The sequence below is a fragment of the Xiphophorus couchianus genome, chromosome 18 (assembly GCF_001444195.1).
Source record: "Xiphophorus couchianus chromosome 18, X_couchianus-1.0, whole genome shotgun sequence".
Taxonomy (NCBI): Eukaryota; Metazoa; Chordata; class Actinopteri; order Cyprinodontiformes; family Poeciliidae; genus Xiphophorus; species Xiphophorus couchianus.
The window spans coordinates 31,027,120-31,048,610 of record NC_040245.1 but is presented as its reverse complement, the minus strand read 5'-3'; the positions used below and the strand labels follow the sequence as shown (position 1 = coordinate 31,048,610).

The 21,491-nt window shown below is 40.7% G+C and overlaps 1 protein-coding gene across 6 annotated transcripts in view; it reads right to left on the bottom strand.

The window, feature by feature from the left end:
* usp32 (ubiquitin specific peptidase 32) overlaps positions 1–21,491 on the bottom strand; it is a 58,099-nt gene that overhangs the window by 9,791 nt on the left and 26,817 nt on the right. For 2 of the 6 annotated variants that reach the window (XM_028045054.1, XM_028045051.1), the window contains exons 6-24: positions 18,955–19,086; positions 17,937–18,044; positions 17,610–17,725; positions 15,500–15,562; positions 13,950–14,033; positions 13,793–13,854; positions 13,556–13,658; positions 11,733–11,949; positions 8,997–9,175; positions 8,190–8,330; positions 7,561–7,726; positions 5,304–5,458; positions 3,763–3,844; positions 3,567–3,641; positions 1,593–1,731; positions 1,400–1,505; positions 1,111–1,284; positions 278–452; positions 46–197 (exon numbers count right to left, since the gene is read on the bottom strand). In XM_028045054.1, the coding sequence (XP_027900855.1) occupies positions 46–197; positions 278–452; positions 1,111–1,284; positions 1,400–1,505; positions 1,593–1,731; positions 3,567–3,641; positions 3,763–3,844; positions 5,304–5,458; positions 7,561–7,726; positions 8,190–8,330; positions 8,997–9,175; positions 11,733–11,949; positions 13,556–13,658; positions 13,793–13,854; positions 13,950–14,033; positions 15,500–15,562; positions 17,610–17,725; positions 17,937–18,044; positions 18,955–19,086 (2,429 nt within the window). The remainder of the gene's footprint in view (positions 1–45; positions 198–277; positions 453–1,110; positions 1,285–1,399; positions 1,506–1,592; positions 1,732–3,566; positions 3,642–3,762; positions 3,845–5,303; positions 5,459–7,560; positions 7,727–8,189; positions 8,331–8,996; positions 9,176–11,732; positions 11,950–13,555; positions 13,659–13,792; positions 13,855–13,949; positions 14,034–15,499; positions 15,563–17,609; positions 17,726–17,936; positions 18,045–18,954; positions 19,087–21,491) is intronic. The other 4 variants (XM_028045056.1, XM_028045053.1, XM_028045052.1 and 1 more) reach the window with 2 other exon arrangements.

The following is a 21,491-nucleotide window of genomic DNA, read 5'->3' as shown; positions in this document are numbered from 1 at the left end:
CCAGAGAGTACAGCTGTGTTAGCAGCAGCAGCACCATGGGACTACCTTGATGTTGGAAGCATGGACCTCAGCCAGGAGGATCTGCTCCGGCTTCAGGCTGCACAGCTCGCTTAGCAGCTTCTTCAGCCCCGTGTATTTCTCATCCATGTTCAGCCTCAGTCCGTACCGCACTGGCGTGGAGCCGTCCAGTTTAATAACTGCACACACAACACTGAACTTTATCCTGGATCTTTTCCCGACACACCATGTTTGTTCTCACTGGTGTGGTCTCACTAACCAGTGATCTCCAGATGCATGGAGCTGTCCATGGGCAGAGGCAGGGACAGGAAGTTGAAGGGGTCGAAGCGAGCGCTGATGTGGCCACAGGTTTTACACTTGACCTGGGACTTGAGCTGACCGTGGAACAGATCCACCACGATGGAGCGGTTCCTGCGAAGGTGGTTCTCCCAGGCCTGCAGAGATGAAGAACATAAGCACACACCGAGGACAACAGCACCACCGTGCAGCAGCTTCTTAAGCAACGCAGTACATCACAAGCCATGATGAGAACAAGAGCCTGTGACTTGGATACGGGTCGGTCAGAAAAGAGGAAAACAGTGGACCTCCCCTGGTTTGAGAAGGAATTTTCTGATCCATTTGCAGAGATTAGATATTGTAGATGGAAAGTTTTTATTGATTAGGATTAAAACTGAATCTAAGAGAAGTATTAAAACAACATCTGCAGTGATGTGGACTCTGCTACTATCTTTATCCATCATAACTAGAAACAAGAAAAAAAAGAAAAACTTTTATATCTGCTTTGAAAGCTGGATCTACAGTAAGATCCAGCTCTTCATTCCCAGAGTGAAACAAATGTACCAAAAATCCCATAAAGTAAAACTACAGGGAAAAGACAAACACTGCTGCCTCCTGGTGGCTGTCACTTTCCCACTCCAGACAATGTACCTTTCCAGCTTAGTATTAAAAATTGGGTATATGGATGAACGTTTTTGTGACGACTTATCCAATATTGACAGAAAGATACGTTTATTTAATAACTGTACACACACAGCGTGTGTGTGATATGGGAGGAGGGAGGAAGACAGGAGAGCCAATCAGCAGCGCTCTGACCTCAGAAGCCACTTCCCAGTCCGGCCGCCCGTCGCTGTCCTTCAGCTCCACATATGGCTTCTCATGGACCCGGTTCAGGTCTTCATGGAGGCCATCCAGGAGGAACGCCAGCAGCTCCTGGGAGTCCTGCTGCTGGAAGCCGTTGAAGCGAGGGGCATACTTTGCTATCGTCCACTAGGGAGAAAACAGTTTGGTTTGTTTCATTCTTTTAAAGCTTGGACGCATCAACAGAAAGGTGGAGCGTCCTGAACCCTTTGGGTTTGCAGGACAGACTGGATGAAAGCCTCACCCTGAGTTTGAGCGGAGCGATGCTCTTCTGGGTCCCACTCCACAGCTCCAGCACCAGGTCTCCATAACACTTGGCCATGTGACCCCTCATCCCAATGGGGTTGATCCTGAAGAGAAACGGCATAAACGGCATACAGGGTGAGCGGGACGGAAACACTCTGGAGCGCGCCGATGTCATGCAGACCACTCAGCACCTGTTGAGCTCGTACAGATGCCTCCCCGACAGAAAGTAGTCCGACAGAGGCTTGGTGTTGCTCACACACTGAATGCTGGAGTTCATGAAACACGTGTTGCCAAGGTTACTGAGACCAGTCGCTCCTTTCTCAGTAGGAACTAGGCAGTGGTAAACAAAACAAGAAATCAACAAAGGTTTTATTTACAGAATTAAATTTATGATCAATATTTTTAAAGCTCAATGCAAAACTCTGTTCTAAACATACATCAAGCAAAAGAGGAACTTTGACACTCAGTTAAGCAGCATTTTTTTAGCCATTAAACCACAGGTGTCAAACTCCAGTCCTGGAGGGCCACTGCCCTGAAACTTTTAGATGTGCCTCTGCTGCAGCACACCTGAATAGAATAATTAGGTCATTAGCAAGACGCTGGAGAACTGATCTACACAAGAAGGAGGTAATTAAGCCATTTCATTCCAGTGTACGGTAGCTGTGGCACATCTAAAAACTGCAGGACAGTGGCCTTTGAAGACTGGAGTTTGACACCCCTGCATTAAACAATAATAATGAGTGAAAATGAAAAAGCATTAAGGGGCAATTGCAGATTAAAAAAACATTAAAAAAGAAAAATAATTGGACATGTTGATGACAAAAAATTGTAGAATAAAGGATCTTTTTTCATAATTAAAGGCAAACATTTACAATACTAAAACTGAGATACCTCTGACAAAGTTGGACATTTGTGACAATAAATTGCAGAAGTCCTCCAGAATATCAGTGGTAAATTTAGGAGATGTGCTTCTGGATATTATAGTGAAGCATCTAGACTCTTTTTCCTCTCACATCCTCTCCAAGGTGCAGATCCAGAGCAGTCATACTGCAACTTCTTTCTCAACATCTCAGGTGTGTGTTCTGGATCTCAAGGCATTCATGGTGATTCTGCACCCAGGAGAAGTTCTGATGCAGGAAGAATCTTCCGTTTACACTTTGGAAAGATCCAGATGTGCATCTTGTAAACGTATCACTTCAACTTGAGAAGACTTCTGGCATGTTCTGTGGCAAATGTCTGATTTTATAATTTGAGGGGGGGGGAGGGTTATGCACATTTCTGACTTACAATGTCATAGAATATCTTAATTTTAATATGAGAAATGTATCCCTTTAGTTGTTGAAAAATTATCATTTTTTTCTTGCAATCTTTTAACAGTTTACATCAGAAAATATTGTCATTTCTTTTCTCGTAAACAAGTAAAATTATCCTAAAAGTTTTGTTAACATTATTGTTTTTATTTTGTGTGCCACAGCCAGAATAATCCATAGTAGAAACCTCTACAGCTGCTGAAAACAATAAATCTAAGAGAGCAGCATTACAGTAACATTCATCTTCATGAGTTTATGAAATGTGCAGGACAAAGAGGACTGCTGCACATCAAACAGCAGGACATCAGAGATGATGCAACACAGGCCTGCTGCCGAGTAAGAAACCGTATGATGCAAGTGATGTGGAGAAAAAACTACAAATCACAGAAGAACTCCTGCTGGAGCTGCTAGGGGACGTCTGATGGCTAAAGTGTTTTAGATACTAAAAATGATTTCTGCTACAGACTAGGAGCATGAGAGACAACAGCTGGAGTGATAAGGCAATGATAAAGGAGGAAGAGGAAAAGGAGGAAGGGTCACATGGATGTAGTTTCTATCCTGTTCTTCATGATCTGTCCTCTCTTCTCTTTTAACAAAATCTAATAATAAGAGCATTTAAACTAGCAGGTGTTTTTCACTCACTGATGGATTGACATCTCTGAAACAAAACCATCAACTAAATACTTTTAGTTGATGTTTGGGCCATCAGAGTTAAGCTCACTGAGTCAGATGTTCAGGTTCTTCTGATATCATCCTGAGTGAACTGGCCATGAAGAATAAAGAATTGGTCCTTAAGTCTTCCACTGAGCCCAGCAGCAGAGAATGTGAAGGAGAACCCAGAGAACCTCAGCGTACCTTTGTGTCTGTCCATTTTGCTGCTGTTGGCGATGAAGGACATTTCCTCAGGCCAGCTCATGTCTTTGTTCCTGACTGAGGACGAACAAACAGAGATGGCAAGTCTTCTCATCATCTAATATGTTCTCAGTATATAGCAGCTGCAGTTTAGTGACTGAGAAGCAACAAGAGGAACATTGGGGAGAGCTTCTCTTACCCTCAATAACCAGCTGCTGCTCATCCTGGATCTTCAGACTCTCCAGAGTGTGGTCTTCATCATCAAGCAGGGTCAGGTAGTTCTGGAGGACAAACACGGGTTTTATTCAAACGTACTGAACAGTAACCTCCAGCCTGGTTAAACATGCTGTATCTTTACAGATGCATAGGGGGAACAGCCAGGCTGTTCAGATGTTCATGATGTCATTTTACAGAGGCTTTCATTATTTAATGTTTTAAACTGTTTGGTCATAACGAGGTTTACAGATTAAAATTCTTCCAGCTATCAGAGAAAGTTGTGACTGCAGATCTCCCTGGATATCATGCACAAAGAACATTAAGCCCAACCTATTTTTGTCTTGTTGCTACTCACTGCCAGTCAGCTGGCTGAAAAAAAAAGCTAACACTTTCCGTTGCTTTTCAGAAAGACGAATCATAAAAATGGTAGTCATGCTGTGGAAACTAAAAGTCTCCTCTTCACACACAGGGACATGAAGCATCAGAACAGGTTGTTAGGATTTTGAATTTCTTTAAATTTACTTATTCTAGCACAGGGGTCTCAAACTCAATTTACCTGGGGGCCGCTGGAGGTAGAGTCTGGGTGAGGCTGGGCCGCATTCACCGACACGGTCTCCTCAGCCGAACCTTTCTGATTGCCTACTACTATATTTGGCCGTAGTCAGGTGCTGTAACAGCCATAATTGTGTAGTGTCTCTTTAAGATACTCTAGTATTGCTAATGATGTCAGAAGTATGCGCCACGGCTTCTCTGTAGAGAGCGTGGGAGAAACGTGCTAGATGGACATGTTAGCTCCCTAACTTTATAGTAATGTTAGGGGTTGTTTGGACGCTGCTCAATTTTCATGTCTGATAATATAGCAGCCGTTCAGCCGGGCTTTGTAAGGTTGGTGAAGAGCGTATTTATTAAAGGACAACACTGTGGAATTCCCAGTACCAGTGTGGTTGTGAGTTTTTGACCGTCCTGACGAATCTGTCGCCTCCTCTCCTCCCTTAAACACAACCCAAGCGTTACAGGGCCTAACCTTAATTACTACACTGATCAGCAACTTCCGGGTCTAGACTGGATGCTGAAGCACGTGAAGCGGGAGCGGCCGCGGAGATTGCGCATGTACCGCATGCAAATAATGACAAATAGAAAATGCAAATAGGCCCGGCCGATGTCCCGCCCCCAAGAGCAATATACTCCACCGTGATTGGTAAGTTCGTTCAGCTCCGCACACAACACTGAAAAGTGCCAATTATATCAAACTCGCGGGCCGCACTAACATTAAACTTTCATATTAAGGCAGGGGCCACAAACTATCGTCCCGAGGGCCACAGTTGGCCCGCGGGCCGCGAGTTTGAGACCCCTGTTCTAGCACAATAATAGTAACATTACAGAGTTAATAAAGAAAAGTAATTTAAAATGGTATAGACTCCAGTACAACATCTCATTATATTTGCCTTTGGCGTTGAACTTTGAAATGATCTCAGGCCGACCTCTGAACACAGAACATGAGGTTTCTGAGTGATCTCTGCTCACCTCACTGTTGTAGAGCCAGAGCCTCATGTCCTCCTCCTTGATGCGGAGCCGCTGTGACAGGTACAGGTGGATGTCCTTGATGGTGGCCATGCGGCTGAAGCAGCCTGTGTACGCCAGCATCCTCTTCAGAGGAGCGTTAGGAGACGGCACGTTTCCTGCACGATACAAACCCCCATTTAGACCCAAACACCAGACAAACCCTGATCAGACCAAACCAGGACCAGTACGTCCATCCAGCACACAAGCTCACAGATGCAACCAACAGCAGCCATCAGCTGATTGAGGATTAGTTGTAAGAAAGCAGCAATAAAAGTCAATCAGAGCAGGCATGATTGGTCAAATAATCAGCAAACCAACCTGGTGGATTCAGGACTCAAACACAAATCATAATTAGTCCTGTTATTCAACTGGTGGTGATTGAACAAATATGAAGAGATTTGCTAGTTTGATTCCCACCCACACAGCTTTGCTTTTCCACCTTGGCACAATAAGAAGCAGCCTGTCCATGTTTATCCTGCATGCCGAGAGGGGCCATTAGGGCTGGATCAGGCTCTCAGGCCACAGCAGGAGTGAAACTGGAAACAGAATCCAGATCTGATCACATGATTTGGAGGAGCGCGATCACACACACAGCGCTGATGTCAGCCTGAGCATCCCAAACCTGATTAGGCCTGAAATTACTTTCTAGAAGTCCAGGAAAGCTCTGATGTTCATCAGCAGAGAAATGACAAGGCGAGGTGAGGACATTGACCAACACTGGCCACAGTTTCCTTTTGACTTCAGTTTATGCAACAAATGTTATAAAACAAGAGGAAGAGGCTAAGATTTTCAGGCTGAAAGCTGACAATGCAGACTAGGAATAAACTGAGGAGGATTTTAAATACAGATAGCAGACGTCGAATATTTCTACCTCTCCAGTCACTGTGGCTAAAAGGGAGGACGGCATGCAGGAACAGTTACATTTTATTACAAAACAATGATTATTGATGCTGTAGAGATCATCATCATGGCTTGAAATCCAATCCCTCGCAAAAATATCCATACCCTTAAACCTTTCTCCTTTGCTCAAGTTGCAACAGCACACTTCAATGTATTTAACTTCAGATTTACTGTATGTAATAAACCAACACAAAGTACAACATAACCATAAACTGGAAGAAAAAGGGTAGATGGTTTTCTTTTGTACTCTGATACCACTAAATAAAATCCAGTGCAACCAATTCAGACATCATCTTGATAGTATAGTAAATAAAGTCTCAGCTGTTCTGTGAAGGTTTCAGAGGTTTGTTAGAGAACAAACAGCATCATGGAGACCAAAGAGTCCAGCAGAGAGGAAGAACTGGAGAGCTTAACAGCAGAGTCAGGCTTCACAACTCTGTTCAGTCCAACCATCTAAAGGAGCAAAGACTATGGTACAACTGTAAACCTAATGACACCAGGCTGTCTGTGAAACAGGAAAAGCATTGCTGTGCATCACAGCTTCACAGCAAAACGTGGTGGCAGCATTATGATGAGCAGGGAAAGGAAAGCTGGAGATGAGGGGAGAATGGATGGAACTAAATATAAAGTGATGCTGTTCACCACTCAGCTGGATGACCTTTAATCTGCAGTCAGAGGGGGATGTGATCAAAACATATTAATGTGGCTCAATTAAAGTCCAGATTTAAATCTAACAAAGAATCTGTGGCAAGATTCTTTCTCAAGCTCAGCCGGATTCATATAATCCGGCTGAGCTTGAGCCACTTCGCAAAGAAGAGCAGGTAAAACTGTAAGTGGGGAGGTGGAGCTGCAGTAAAATGTGGTTCTAAGAACTATTGACTTAATGATTTAGTCATCTATAAAAAATAAACCAGCTGAAACCTAGGTATCCTTTTTCTTCCAATTTATGTTTTTACACAATTTGTGTTGCTTTATTATATCAACTTCAACAAGTGACAAAACATGGAGTGTGAAAACATTTGCAAGGCACTGTATTATACTTTTAAATAGCAGTCAATAGTCATAGTTTCATTATTTACTAAGTCGCTCCCAGATTTCTTTCACATACTATTATGCCATCTCTGCAAAGCTGTGAAGATTGGAAAAGTCAATTATTAAACTTTCCTAATGATTAGTCTTTGCTGGGCCACGGGTTCATCTAGAGTTCTGCCCGGCTCGGCTCAGTCCACACAGGAGAAATTAATGGTGGGAGATATGGGATTGCTCAGGGAAACATTTATCGACGGCTTGCTCTGGTCTTGCTGCAGGCTTACGTTACCTCTTGGTGGGGGCAAATACGGTGGGAACATTCGCAGGCTGGTCATACCCATATTGACCCAGATGTTGGACTGAGGGGAGCGCGTGGCGGGCTGCTGGCGGAGGAACAGGAGGTAGCAGGGGAACAGCTCCAGCTCTGCTTGACCAGTCTTGCTTTCCAGGATAACCTGCAGGAGTGGAGCGGAAAGTTATGTTAGCTAGCAATGAAGCTGCTGTTCCTGGGTGGACAGAACAGTCCAACAGAGACGCCCATGAAGGAACATGCTGAAACATTTTGGCTTTGTAGCGTTTATTCTAAGGAGAGACTAGCTTCCTATAAATCAGCTTCATAAAGTTCAACATGTCTACAGTCCAGCACAGAGCAGAGGTCTGGCAGGTTAAACATGTACAAGGAGATACATTAAGATAACATTACATGTACTTGTTGATCAAAAGGAATAATGATGTGGAAAGAAAAGAGAAATATCTTAATAATGAGAATCAGATTTTAATTTTTCAGCTAAGAAAAGGGATAGAAACATGTTTATGTCTTAAACATTTTGGCCACATATGAAAATTTTGTTTTACTTATAGTTTCACAAAACTATTTTGTTTTATTCTCCTTTGCCTTACGCTGCTCCATTCACTCACCGGTCGTGGCAGGCTCAGGTTGGCACCGTACCAGTGGTAGAGGGCCCGCCACACAGGCTCTGGCACCATCTCAAAGTCTCTACCAGGCACCAGCTGCAAAGAGCGCTTCAGTCTGCCACCCTCCATAGTTAACGTAGGGGCCTGCAGGGGATAGAGCACAGCAGATACGTAAGCAGGGAGGAAAAAAAGCACAGAAAAGACGCTGTTCTGTCGCTTTGAATTACACATAACAGCCAGAGACAAAATCTTAATGCTGTGGAAAAGCTGGCAGCCTTTTATTATTACAGTAAACCACAGAGATAAAAACTAAATGGAAACACTATCTGGTTCCAGACCACAAAAAAAAATGAAGTGGGTTTGAAGTGAGAACCTCTGCTACCAAACTAATATGATGCAAAGTGGAACAAATATTTAACGGTTTCTTTCATATTTACTCAGCAAAGTAAAGCTAGTCTCATTCTACAGCTTGTATGAGGGCAGGACAGTGTAAAGCAGGGGGACTGCATCATTCTAGAGTTCTCTCTAAAGCAGTGTGGCTTCTATGCTCAGATGTCAAACATATCCACTAACAAGCAGATGAAAGAAAACACCCTATTCTGCTTAGAGGGATGGTCTACTCCTTCAACTGATACAGAATGGAAGATTTTTTTGAATAAACATTTAATGCCTCATATTCTTTTGGATTGGGACTTTATAAGAACTATTCTGAAACAGAGTGAAAAATCCACAGAGCAGGAAAACAGTTCCAACTAGTTCCACCGGTCAACGCGGTGAGGGGGTACAGGACTTAGGAAAAGCCCTCCTTGCCTTTATGGGGTCAGTGGTGACCAGAGGTTGGTTGTCGATGGCTCCAGGTCTCTGTGCTGTCAGCTGGGAGGGCAGATGGCCATTGGCTCCAGAAAAACACTGATTGTTGTTTTCTGAAATGTTGTGCTGACGGGCGAAGCAGCTCTCTGCTGCGGAGGGAGCCAACTGAGGACTCAGTGCTGTTGGGGAGAGGAGATCAACATCCATAGCAAACAGTCAGAAAATAGCAAAACTGTCAAATGACAGAGGAGGCTTAAATAAATGCAGCAAAGTTTGTACATAATGCAGTAACATAATACTAATATGAGGAATTAAGTTTCTAATTATTTCATGTACGTTTTTCACCAAGATGTCTTATATGGATGGGAACTCTTTCAATCTGGTGGCTGAAGCCTTCATATAGCTGTTTCACAACTATACCAAGATTTCTGAATTGATTTGAAATCTACAGCACCATCAGTTTAAGTTGAAGAAATTCACCTAAACCCTTTTCCATCTTCAAGCTTACAGAAAATTCTGTGAACCTATAGACTGAAAAAGGTTTTTTTATACCCAGATCATCAAATAATAGCATCAAACAAGACTGGTCTTCAATGGTGATTTCATATATTACAACCAATGTGAAAATGTAACTATTCAAATTTTCTATGTTATTTAATCAACCAGAATACAGTCTGAACTGTAGAATAAACTGTTCTGTGACTAGAGATTGTTCAGGGCTTCCCCCAGAAAACCTGCTAAGCCCGGTGGTCGGGGCGCCGAGGCGGTCCACTGGCGGTCCACCGTGTTTTTGTATTAAAAGATGTTAAGTTGACAGGAAAAGTAAAAATATTACTGGGTAATTTTATGTGTTACGGGAAGACGTCACCAGTGAAACGATATGTAAATCCACAACTAGTCTTAAAAACAACAAATTAAAAAAAAAAACAATTAAAATGAATATCAATTATTTGCACTTTTTTAATCCAAATTAAGTCAGTGACTCCATAAGGCTCCCAGGGCTTCAGGGGTCCCATAAATGCTAATATTTTAACACAGATCACAGATACATAAATGTATCATTTGTTTATTGAGATGATCAATGCTGCTAAATTTGATTTAATGGTTTCAGCATACATAAATAATTTTTTGAAAAATTGTTTAACATTTATATGTAAGATTTTAAGGAGCTGGCAAGTTTACTTTGTAAAAGTTCAAAGAACAATATTCATAGTTAAATTGTTTTGTTACCATAGCAACAATCTGATGCCGTGAGTTTAATCTTTGAGTTTGAGCTCTGTTTGCCCACAAATACAAACTAGTAAACTGCAATTATAACTTATTGCTTTTAGGTTGGCCAATTAAACTATTCCCTTCTCCCAGATTTCAGTAAATCTAACACAGAAGCTGTTAGAGATGCTCATGTTTCTAGCAGCAAGAGGGGCCCCTAAGTCAAATTCTGCTCAAGGCCTCATGCAGCCTTCGACCAGCCCTGCATGAGTTAAATCCACTGCACTGCGCAGAGATGCGCAACAAACGAGAGATTTAATTTAATGCTGCTAATGTGGCTTTAGTAGCTCTTCCGTTTCGTGTCAGTTGAGTTTTTAACAAGGGGACACAGAAACTATGTTGGTTGGTCCAGTTTATGGGACGAGTTTCTCAAATCTCCGCGCAACCGCGCACATTAACTCTGTCTGACTAAGTGGACAAAGCATTTGACATGGTTTGATGCTTCATAACCAGAAAAATAATACTAAAATTATTAATAAAATAATATAAAACCAGAGTGATGCGTGACTAAGTGGTGAGCGCCAGAGCTCCTCAACGGGCTGAACCTGCATGATGAGGTTAGCCTGGTTCGTTAACCACTAAGGCTCCGACCAACTGGGAACACATATACAAACTTTATCAGTCCAGACAGAGCCGGGCGCTGGGCAGCGTGTTGAGATGGAAAAGCCGCACAAAATTCTTTGTCTACAAATATAAATCATTCTCACAACTTGCTCAACGCACTCATTTTATTGGCTCTGCTTTTTTTTAAATCTGTTTTAACATTTAAATGCTTTATCTTTAAACACTTAAATTCTTTTGTTATTTTATCATTAGCTTAATGATAATAAACTCCTGTCGTTTGTAGTCATCTGGATTAATTCTATGCATGTGTAACATCTAGCTGCTCAGACAGCATCAGTGCTGTTTGCACCTTCTTCTGTTATCATTTTAAAACCTGAGCTGCATCAGGTAGACACCAACTGAGGCTGAACTATTTGTCTATTTTCTTGATGATCAAAATGTATCCCGTTTTAAAGATCGGGTGGTGTTCCAAATTGGTAATTGTCATCTAAATGACTAGTTTTATTAATAATTGCCTTAAGCAGTTATTGTAGTTATTCATAGCCAGGCTGGACCTCTATTGCTGCACAACAAATCTAAGACATGCAGTAAACTGAGTTTTAATGTACTTTACAATAATTAGGCTTGTACTGAACTGTGAACAGGTCTGGATTGTTGTATTGGAATGAATCAGACTGATTTATCATTAATTAGAGCTGGTTTGGGTTGAGTGTAATTGGGTATAGAATTGACATTTTTATCTCGTTCAGCAACATAATATGTTTACTCAGATGTGGAGGCATGGAAATACACGGGATTGAACTGAATTTAAAAACTCTCACTTACTTGTTTCCACATGAACTAACAAACAGAGAAATCAACAGTGGACTCTTATCTATTGTGGACTGTTTCAAGAAGACTGACCAGTTTCTGTTGCTTCTGAGGCACTGGACACAGCATCAGGAGACTTCTCCTCTGAGGGACTGAAGGGGCCGAAGGTCCCCAGGCCCCCAGGCCTGTCGGGGTTTGCGGGCTCCACGGTGGCTGTGGCTGTCAGGGGCCTGAGTGAGCTCAGAATGGACGGCTGTTCCACAACGATGCCTTTATGCTCCTGGACAGGAAGACAACAGCAGGGACTGTCCTGTCAGTGTTCAAAGTGGTTAGAAGTTAACAGTAGTTTCCATGACAACAGCAACTAAAAGACTTGCTTTGGCTAAATGACTGGGACATTTCAGGAAGGGTGTTGGTTCCCACAGATGGCTCAGATGAGATGGAGTCTGGCATACTGACACTTCTCACACATCAACAGAACAGAACTGCTGATGTTTCATCATATTTTCTGCCTTTCTAATGTTTAACAAACATTTTCACCATTAAAATGGTTAAACCAGTGCATGAAAAACAACAGACTAACAAATGATGCACAGCAGGAAATATTTCCATTTAGAAGAAAACAGAAAAATACTATGAATGCTTTATGGGCGATCAATCGATTTTATCTATTAACTGAATTTTCAGGGTATGAAGATTTCATTTTTGGCAAATCTGAATTTTTTTAGGGCTTCCGTAGCTCACTCAGGGCTTTCCATCATGTTTTACAAGCAGCTTGTATTTAGCTGGACTTTGAATTCAGGGAAACTCAGGACAAACAACTGAAATAACAGAAAGTTTTTGAAAATATTTTTTTGTAATTTATAACTTAGAGAAAGGGAGAAAAATAGTCTATTAAAATTGGAAGTCAAATTTGGTGTGAAAGTCAAATGAGGATATTTTTTCATTTTTAAGCCATTTAAAAATATAAAAAAGTTCATTCCTTCGAAGGGTGGACACCATTTCTGATAACTCTACAGCATTTTTATAATATAATTTTGTCCTTACTGTACAGTATTTTCTTAACTTTGCTTTGTATACAGTTGAATACATTTTTATTTTTGTGTGAGAGTATATCCCTCGATCCTGCTCTGTTACACCTGAACTTCCCACTGTGGGACAATAAAGAATATTTTTTATCTATTCTAGTTTATGGTTTTGGATAACATGTATCATGCTTTTTATTTATTATGTAACTATGCAGAGAAGCCACAAATAATAATATTGTAACATGAAAACAGAATAGGTTGATTATCGGCTTTTGATAGGTAACTAGCTAGTTGAACACAAAAACACGAGTTTTTTAATCAGTGAATAAGAAAATGTCAGCATCTCATTCAGTATGTGAGAGAGGCAGACTGAAAGGCTAAATGTGTTCTTGCTGTTGCATGAAAATCAAAGTCCATCTCCAGAACATACTGCTGGTTACACTAGTCACTAGATCTCAGAAGTGACAAAAAGGTGTCACCGTGGTTACAGTATCCTTTACAATATGGAGAACATAAAGCGTATCTCGGTTTAAATATCAGAACTGGGAATGAAGTTTGGAAAGAGCCATTTTTCATCCTCCCTTTAGATTCTTCTATGGTCATCTGGATATGGAAAAATAATAATCAAGCAACTTTTTAAGATTATTCAGGAACAATGAACCATTTTCAAAGACTGCTCTGATTCTGTTGTGTTATTTACAAACAGCAGGAAAATGTTTTATCTTTATAATAGTGACATGATTTCACCTAGTATGAAGCTAAATACTTGGGGCAGAATATGTTACTTTTTGATTAACAGAATAAATATTTAATAATGACAATGCTTTGTATGAAATGGACGTTATTATTTTATGCACAATGGTGCTTTGTTTCTTCTGCTTTACTCACATATTTAACATAGTCCTTCCACTGCTGCCACCACAGCATGGAGATCAGGAACCAGCTCTGGCTCTGCTGCAGCCCATGTCTGCTCTCCCTTTCTAACCACCCCCTGCATACAGGCAGACACACACACACACACACACACACACACACACACATACACACAACAAGAAACTCTCATCAGGTATAAGCACATACCATTTAGAAACAGAAAAAGAAAAATCAGATAAAGAGGTGGGTTACCTGATGATCTGCCCTTCCTCTTCAGGAGTGGCAGGTCTGAGGCCCAGCACTATGTGGCAAACCTGGGATAAGTCAAACACATTGACATGATCATGAATGAATGCTGTTGCGGTTCCAGCAGCTGTATTGTGCCACAGCAGCATGCCGGGGTACCAACCTGGAAGAGCAGGTTCAGGAACTCATTGGCCAGAGCGCTCTTCACGCTCCAGATCTGGTAGTCTTCAAGGGTCAAGTGACCCAGCTGTGAGGAGCCAAACGACACACAGGTCAGCATACTGCACTGTCTGAATGCAGAGTGTTCTGACACCTCACAAAGCTTTTTAGATTTCACTCCACCTGGTTACCATGTGTGTGACGTGCTGGTCTGATTTCAGGCATGATGCCACTTATTAGTCCCTCCAGGAAGTTGCAATGTTCCGATTGCAACTATAAATGCAAATGCACTTATTTTGCATAGACTTGCAATTTTTGCCAGTCATCACAACTTTTCCACAAATGACTAATCAGCTTAACGTTTTCTGTATTTCCGTCTTTTCGGACCAATTACTGCAACGTGATGTAATAATTTAACTTCTTGTTTCACATTATCTCTTGAAACCTAAGACTGCAAAATGAAAACATATGTGATGCTAAACAGTAACAATTTATTTTTGCAAAAACTGTTCTGAGATGTTGTGTAGGATTTGCTTATAGTGTGTATACAGGTGACCTGTCCAGGTGTACCCCTCCCCTCGCCCGTCAGCCGCTGTAGATAGACCCCACCACCCTCACATCCCCACAAGGATAAGTGTGTTAGATAATGGAAGGGTGGATGTGTAAACAGTTCATCTTAGCTTGATTGACTAATATGAAATTCTTGGCATTTTTGGCAAAAATAACAATTAAACCTTTTTGAAAATGGTCCTACAAAATTAGTAATTTTATGTCGCAACAATCACAAAAAATGACGCAAAATTTTAGAGGAACGGACGTATTCAGCTGACTCAGCCTGCAGTTCCATCTGTCTGTCAACTGTTTCAAACACCAGATTATAACTGAGCTGTTAAACAGGTCTGCAATGAGTTGCCACCTGTATTTTTGATATTTCGCCTGGATGGCCTTATTAATGGACAGTAAAATATCCCACAGTGCTGGCTAACACCTCAGTCACTCTACATCTCTGGATGTGTGAGAGTTTAAGAAAAATGACATCTATCAATGTGGATCTGGAACTGCAGGTTTCCAACAAAAAACACTTAACTAAAGCAGGACTTCCTGTTTTACACGCAAGAATGGAAAACTGAAAAAACACAACCATTTGGGAAACATTTTAATAACTGCATGACCACAACAATGATAAAGGTTGGCATTAAAATTTTATAATACAGATAATACTTGCTGCCTAAGAGGCAATATGTGGGGTCACCAGTATTTATGGAAAATGGAGAAAAGGGTGTAAACAGAGTGACTGTTTAAAACAGTAAATATGTTTGTTTACCACCAGAAAATAATGTAAACCACAAAGAAAAAGAGTCATTATTAATCTACAAAGTCCTAAATTTGATCTGACAATTTAATGTTTAGTTCATGAAAATTTTTCAAATTAATGTTCTATGTTTGCTTTACTACTTATTTAAATTTGTTCTTTAATTTCACGTTGAAACAGATAGTATCTTGGGACCTAGGCTTTTGGAAATACATGTGAAGAAGAGCATCCCAATGTCTCACCTTGGTCGTGTCGTGCATCTTCACAATTTCCTCCACTATGTCTGAGATGCTGCTGTGCAGCTCCTGCAACAGCATCAACATGTCAGTGGGAGACAGGAGAAACCAGAACTAAGCTCAGCTTTCAAATCTGCTGGGGAATATTCTGCAGGCTGACGTGGAATTCATTTCACTCAGTTGATGTGCAAGGTTCCCACATATTTTCCATTTCCAAACAATCACAAGACTTGGAGTTCTAGACTTTTTTTCTGTACCTTTTCTAAAAATGTGGACATTTGGTTATAAAAAATCTATCTGACCACATCAACAGTAGTTAGGATTTACTAGGTTTATGTTCCACAAATCATAAAACACAATACTGAAGTTGGCATGGGACTGTTTGGTAAAGTGTATGACTTTCTAATATCTAATGAAAATCTGTAACACTTGTCCACTAAGGTCAGGATTGTCATACCTTCAATATAGATTCTTTAAAGCTCACTTTCTGATCACATTTTTGATATGTTTAAACATGTTAAATTAAGTTCCAATTATTTTGTTTGGGATTTAGACCAGAATCACAAGTCAAGTTCAAAACCATGACTGAATGAGTGCACATGTGTCCTTCACTCTTAACTCATCAGCTTAAAAACCAATATACTACAGAGGCAACACAAACAAAAGACGCAATAAATATCAATCTATGTTTGAAATTGGAATCTATAATTTAAGTATAAATCTATACTTCATTTTTCAGACGTTTAATTTTTTTTCTGTTACAGAACAGAATAAAGAATAAAGTCTATAAGCTCTTACACTCTTTTTTTGGCTTACCTATTTTTCTTTGATCCTTACTTTTCCAGATCTGAAAAATTATCATTCATGCAAACTACATATTGTCATTTTATTCCAGATGTTTCAAGATCGTACAGGAACCCTGAATGCGCTAATCTGCTGCATCTCCACTGAAATAAAAGATTTCATTTTATTCTTTCTTCCTCTTAAACTCACATGTGTTCATGTCTTTTTGAGGTTAAAAACACAAATGAGAGAATCAAACGGCTACAAGGCAGAAAGCACCAGACCACTACACATTTATTACCAAGGCTACAAGCTATTCTACCACAAAACATTCCAAATAATATTTTAATAAACACTAAAAATTCTCTGATCAAACCTAAATGTATGGTGTCTCTAAAGTATGTGTAATCGGCAACAGACTGGACTGGGCATCTAACACTGACGCTGTGTGCAGGAAGGGGATGAGCAGACTATTTTTTAAGGAAGCTGAGATCCTTCAATGTGTGCAGCAAGATGTTGGAGACCTTTTATCACAGTGTTGTTGCCGGTGCCATCTTCTTTGCTGCTGTGTGTTGGGGAAGCAGCATCAGAGCCAGCGATTCCAATAGACTAGACAAAATCATCAGGAAAGCTGGCTCTGTACTGGGACTAAGGCTGGAGTCCCTGGAAACTGTGGTGGAGAGGAGGACATTGAAGAAGGTTCTGTCTATTATGGACAATAAACAGCAGCCTCTCCACCACATAGTAGACAGACAGCGGAGCACCTTCTCACACAGACAGCTCCAGCTCCGCTGTCGTAGGGACAAATACAGGAAATCCTTCCTGCCACATGCCATCTCACTGTACAATAAAAGCTAAATCCCTGTTCTGCACTAATCAGTCCAATTTCGCACAACTGCACTGTGGCACACTTGCTGTACATATATTTACATATACATACTGCTCTGCATTTTGAATCCTTGCAAGGACTGCTCTAAGCTGCTTTTTATATTGACATTATGTCATATTTTATTCTTATTTTATCTTGTCTACATTGCTACTCAGTGGTGGTTGCTGTGTGTCTTGTCTCTATGCTGCTGTAACTGCGAAATAATTTCCCTGCTGGGATGAATAAAGTAATTCTATTCTATTCTATTTTTACTGTTATTTCCCAACAGCAGTCAATCAAATGGACCAGTTAACCTTTAGTGAATATTTTTCAAATGCAGAAGATAAGTCTCTTCTACATTTGCCTCCATAATACCCCTCAAGCCAAAGCTGTTGGGCTGTTTTCCACTGAATCATGTGTTCATAGCAGGAAATGAATGCTCTCTGAGCCTGAGGGTGAACTCACAGGGATTGTGTCTGTGCGATTGTCCTTCCACACCTCCAGCAAGGCAACAACCATCTCATGGAGCTCATCTCGAGACAGAATCCCATCACGGTCCACATCAAATACTTTGAAGCAAACTGAAGAGGGAAATAAAACTAATTAATTTTATGATGTAGCTAATATCTTGATATGACTGTTTCTGCATCCAATCGATCAAAAAGTTGATTTGAGGCTACATGTTAGAGCAACACAGGAGAAAGCCCTCTTTTGACAGGAAGCCTGTTATTATGGAAACCCACAAGGAAGGTTCATTTATCTATAAGCAGTTAGAACCACAGCATGGCTTACATTTCTGCCTTTCAGCAACAGGCCCCCTGCAGCAGGCTGAGAGTCCACAAGAGATCTCTTTAAAGTCGATGTGATTGTCCCGATTTTCATCGAAGGCGTGAAACAGACCTGAAACACAGCATGAAGGACAGAAATTATGTTTGGATGCAGTAATAAAGAGCAAACAGTGCAGGGGGAGGAGCAGGGGCTGGAGAGACCATCCTGGGCTAATTGAATGTGAGCTCATTAAGATTCAGAGTTCACAAATGATTCCAAAGTAAAAGCAGAGACTCCTGCGAATAGTAGAAAAGCAACAAGTCCATGTCACTGGTTCCATCAAGCATCGATTCACTTGGTTCCAAACACTGAAACCTGAAGACCTTACTAATGATTTCACAAAGTTTGATTTAAAATTCCAAAGAGTTCAACAAGCAGGGATCAAACCTCGACCCCAATTAAGGACAGTATAAGCTATCAAACTGTCCATGTCAGTTCAGGCTTGATGTGTTTACATGTTTGACATGGATTTCCAAGATTCCCCAGACGAAAGATTGGTCCCACTTTCCACAAAGACGCATATTTCCAGAATTCTCAATCCAGTTTTTAAAGTATAGAAGGACAGGCTCAATGTGGATTTACTGCACGTATGTATGTAGACGGGGTCTATGGGTGTGACAGACGACAGCAGGGCGGGTATTGTGTGATGGACAGTCGGGTGGGCGGGGTTAGTGATGTAAGGTGTGTTGGTACGTGGGTGGGGTTTGACCGACATGTCAGTGGTGGGTGTTGTCTGGTGGGACAGATGTAGTCCAAGGGCAAGATGACAGATTTAGGGTGGATGAATGTGGTGGGGTTGGGCCTGATGGATGGATGCAAACACCAAGACCACTACTCGGGAAATAAAGTCTGCAAAGATGTAGATTTTTCCATGTCCGTTTTCATGCTTAACCACACTTTATAATCTTTTTTTAAGACTGCATGTTTCTATTAAATATGTTTTCATAGATTGGAGACTTATATCAGAGAAGATAGGACCTACCTTCACTCAGAGAGGCATGGATGGGAGGAGACACCAGCGGGACGAAGGTTTCCAAGTCAAAGCGGCCGGTTCTGGACTGGGCTTTGAGGAGCCAGTAGCGCTTCTCCAAGTCTATGATGTCTGACTCTTCCACTGCAGGACAAGATCAAACAGGTAAAACATGGATCACAGTTCTAAATGTACACTGCAGGACAATGTGGACAATAACTCCAGCTCCAAACATCAAAGAGTTTCTCAACCAAAGGAATGGTGGCTGATTGAGCTTAAAACAACAGATTCACAGCCTTAGCCTAATGAAATGAAACTTACGACAGGTAAAGAGAGAAACTGTGAGTGAACATTAAACCATTACTGTACAATGATATGTTAACTACATTTATATTAGATGGTGCTTTGTATGCTCCTACTGGCATCGAAAGAAAACGTGTAGTTAAACTAAAGCAGTTCCAGTTTTATCCAGAGGAGGAAAACACAGTTTGTCCTTAGCAACAATATGAACTTCTAAAAGCAGAGAGCTCATTTTATTTAGCGTTAAAAAAAAAAACATCTAATAGGACTGTGTCATCATTAGGAAGGGAACAAAGGTCAAACACATCAGAAGTCAAACTGTTACTGACAGTGTTTTATCTGTAATACCTGCCTTGTTGCTGAAATGTGTTCTTCAAATAAACTCGAAACTCCTTTTTCTTTCCTTTTTTTTTTTAACCAGAAAACCATAATTCTTTGCTGACATATCCATTCTTCACAATGTGATAAACAAGAAGAACCAAAATCCTAAAACACACAAAAGGGGTGACTAAATGATGTAAGGCGTTCTGTGTATATCTACAAAGGTTTGCAAAGTAATGTCTTGTTCTATTGAGTTCACACTAAGCACTTTTCTTAAAGCAAGAGAGGTACTGAGTCCACAAAACTCATCTGCTGGGATGAACTTTAAGACCGCTCTAGAGTTGAGAAAATAACTTCCAGAATTCCGAGACTTTTTCTTGCCAAAAGGGGAATTTAGAATTTAACCTCTTCTTAGGTTTTATGCCACAAACAGTTCTATGTACTTGGGTTTGGGTTAGACCAAACAAGTCAGGTGGTTCTGCAATCATTTACAACTTAGGTGTGTAATGGGTATATGATTCTGTCATTTCTCTATCTCTTTTATGCATCACACACACACTGTTGCATGCGTACATATCCATAACATATAAAAATGGCGACAGTCACACAAAAACAAAACTGATTAAGGAAGGCCAACACCTTAGAGAGGGAGCAGAATGAGGAGAAGATAAAAGCAGAACTTGCGCTACAATCTTTGCTTCACTTGGTGTCAACCCTAAGTCAACTTGGTGTCACGCAGCGCTGAGTGGAGCCCAGCGCTGGATGGTGAATGTCACTCTGTATCTGTTTCATTTGTATGACTTGTAACATTTGATCATTTTCAGCATTAAAGCTTGTTTTATACTTAAACAAATCTCATTATTTATCAAGGTACTGACTGAGGGTTTTTGGTCTGGTCCCGGTACTGGTAAACTGGCATGAATGTTACACGGTGAAAGAATCCTTCCTCTAAAAGAAACTTTACAGGAACTTTCTGCTGATGCAGCAAAACTGGCTAGAACAGGAACTGGAACATAAATTGTGTTTACTAATCAAGCATAACATTTTGACCACCAGCCTATTTGTGTGTGGTCTTGTTTTTCATTTCAAAGCTACCCTGGTCCATTATGCCGCAGAATCCACTCTGTTATTAATTCTTCAAGTAGTTCAATGTCTCATATCTATGCTTTTATTTTGAAGGAGGTTTGTTCCGTTTATTTTCTTCTTCTTGACATTCGTCAGCTGATCTGTTTTCTGTTTATTGTTGAGACAGTCATTGATGATGTGAGTAGTGGTATCAGTCATGTGACATGAATAGGTAGATGCTAATTATCACTACTGAGAGTTGTTTAGCTGCTGGTACATTTCTATAGTTTGTTAATGTCTGTTTTATTCTTAATGTGTTTGATTTTTATTAAAACTATCTAGCGTTTAACCGTTAGTTTTTGAGCTTTGACCAGTTAGAGCTAGACTGATTCTGAGTTTTGCATCATTTAAATTTAAACAGCCCTTATTACAGAGGGAATTAATGCTGATGTTTTTTACTTGCTTGTGAATTGTTATATTTACATTTTTGCAATAGTAATTTTGAACCTTTATTTATTATTTCTGTATTTTCAGAAACTGCTTCAATTTATTTGCACCATTGACATAATTCTTCAGTAAACCTATTTAAACACCTGATGACCAGCGTGCTTTCTGACCGAAGCCCTGTAGTGGTCAGTGAACAAAATCCATCAATCAATTTATTGATTTTCCACCGACCTGTCAGAGTCGCTGCAATTGCTGGGTTTTTAAAACTGCTCGACAGGAAACTGTATTTACATTGAATTGTTTTGTTTGCGACACCAAGCTGATAATGTCCACAGTCAGCACGCTAAACAAAATTGCATAGAGTGACTGCCGATCTCTGTGTAGCACCAGTTGTGTGGTGGCTGCTCTGGTGCAGA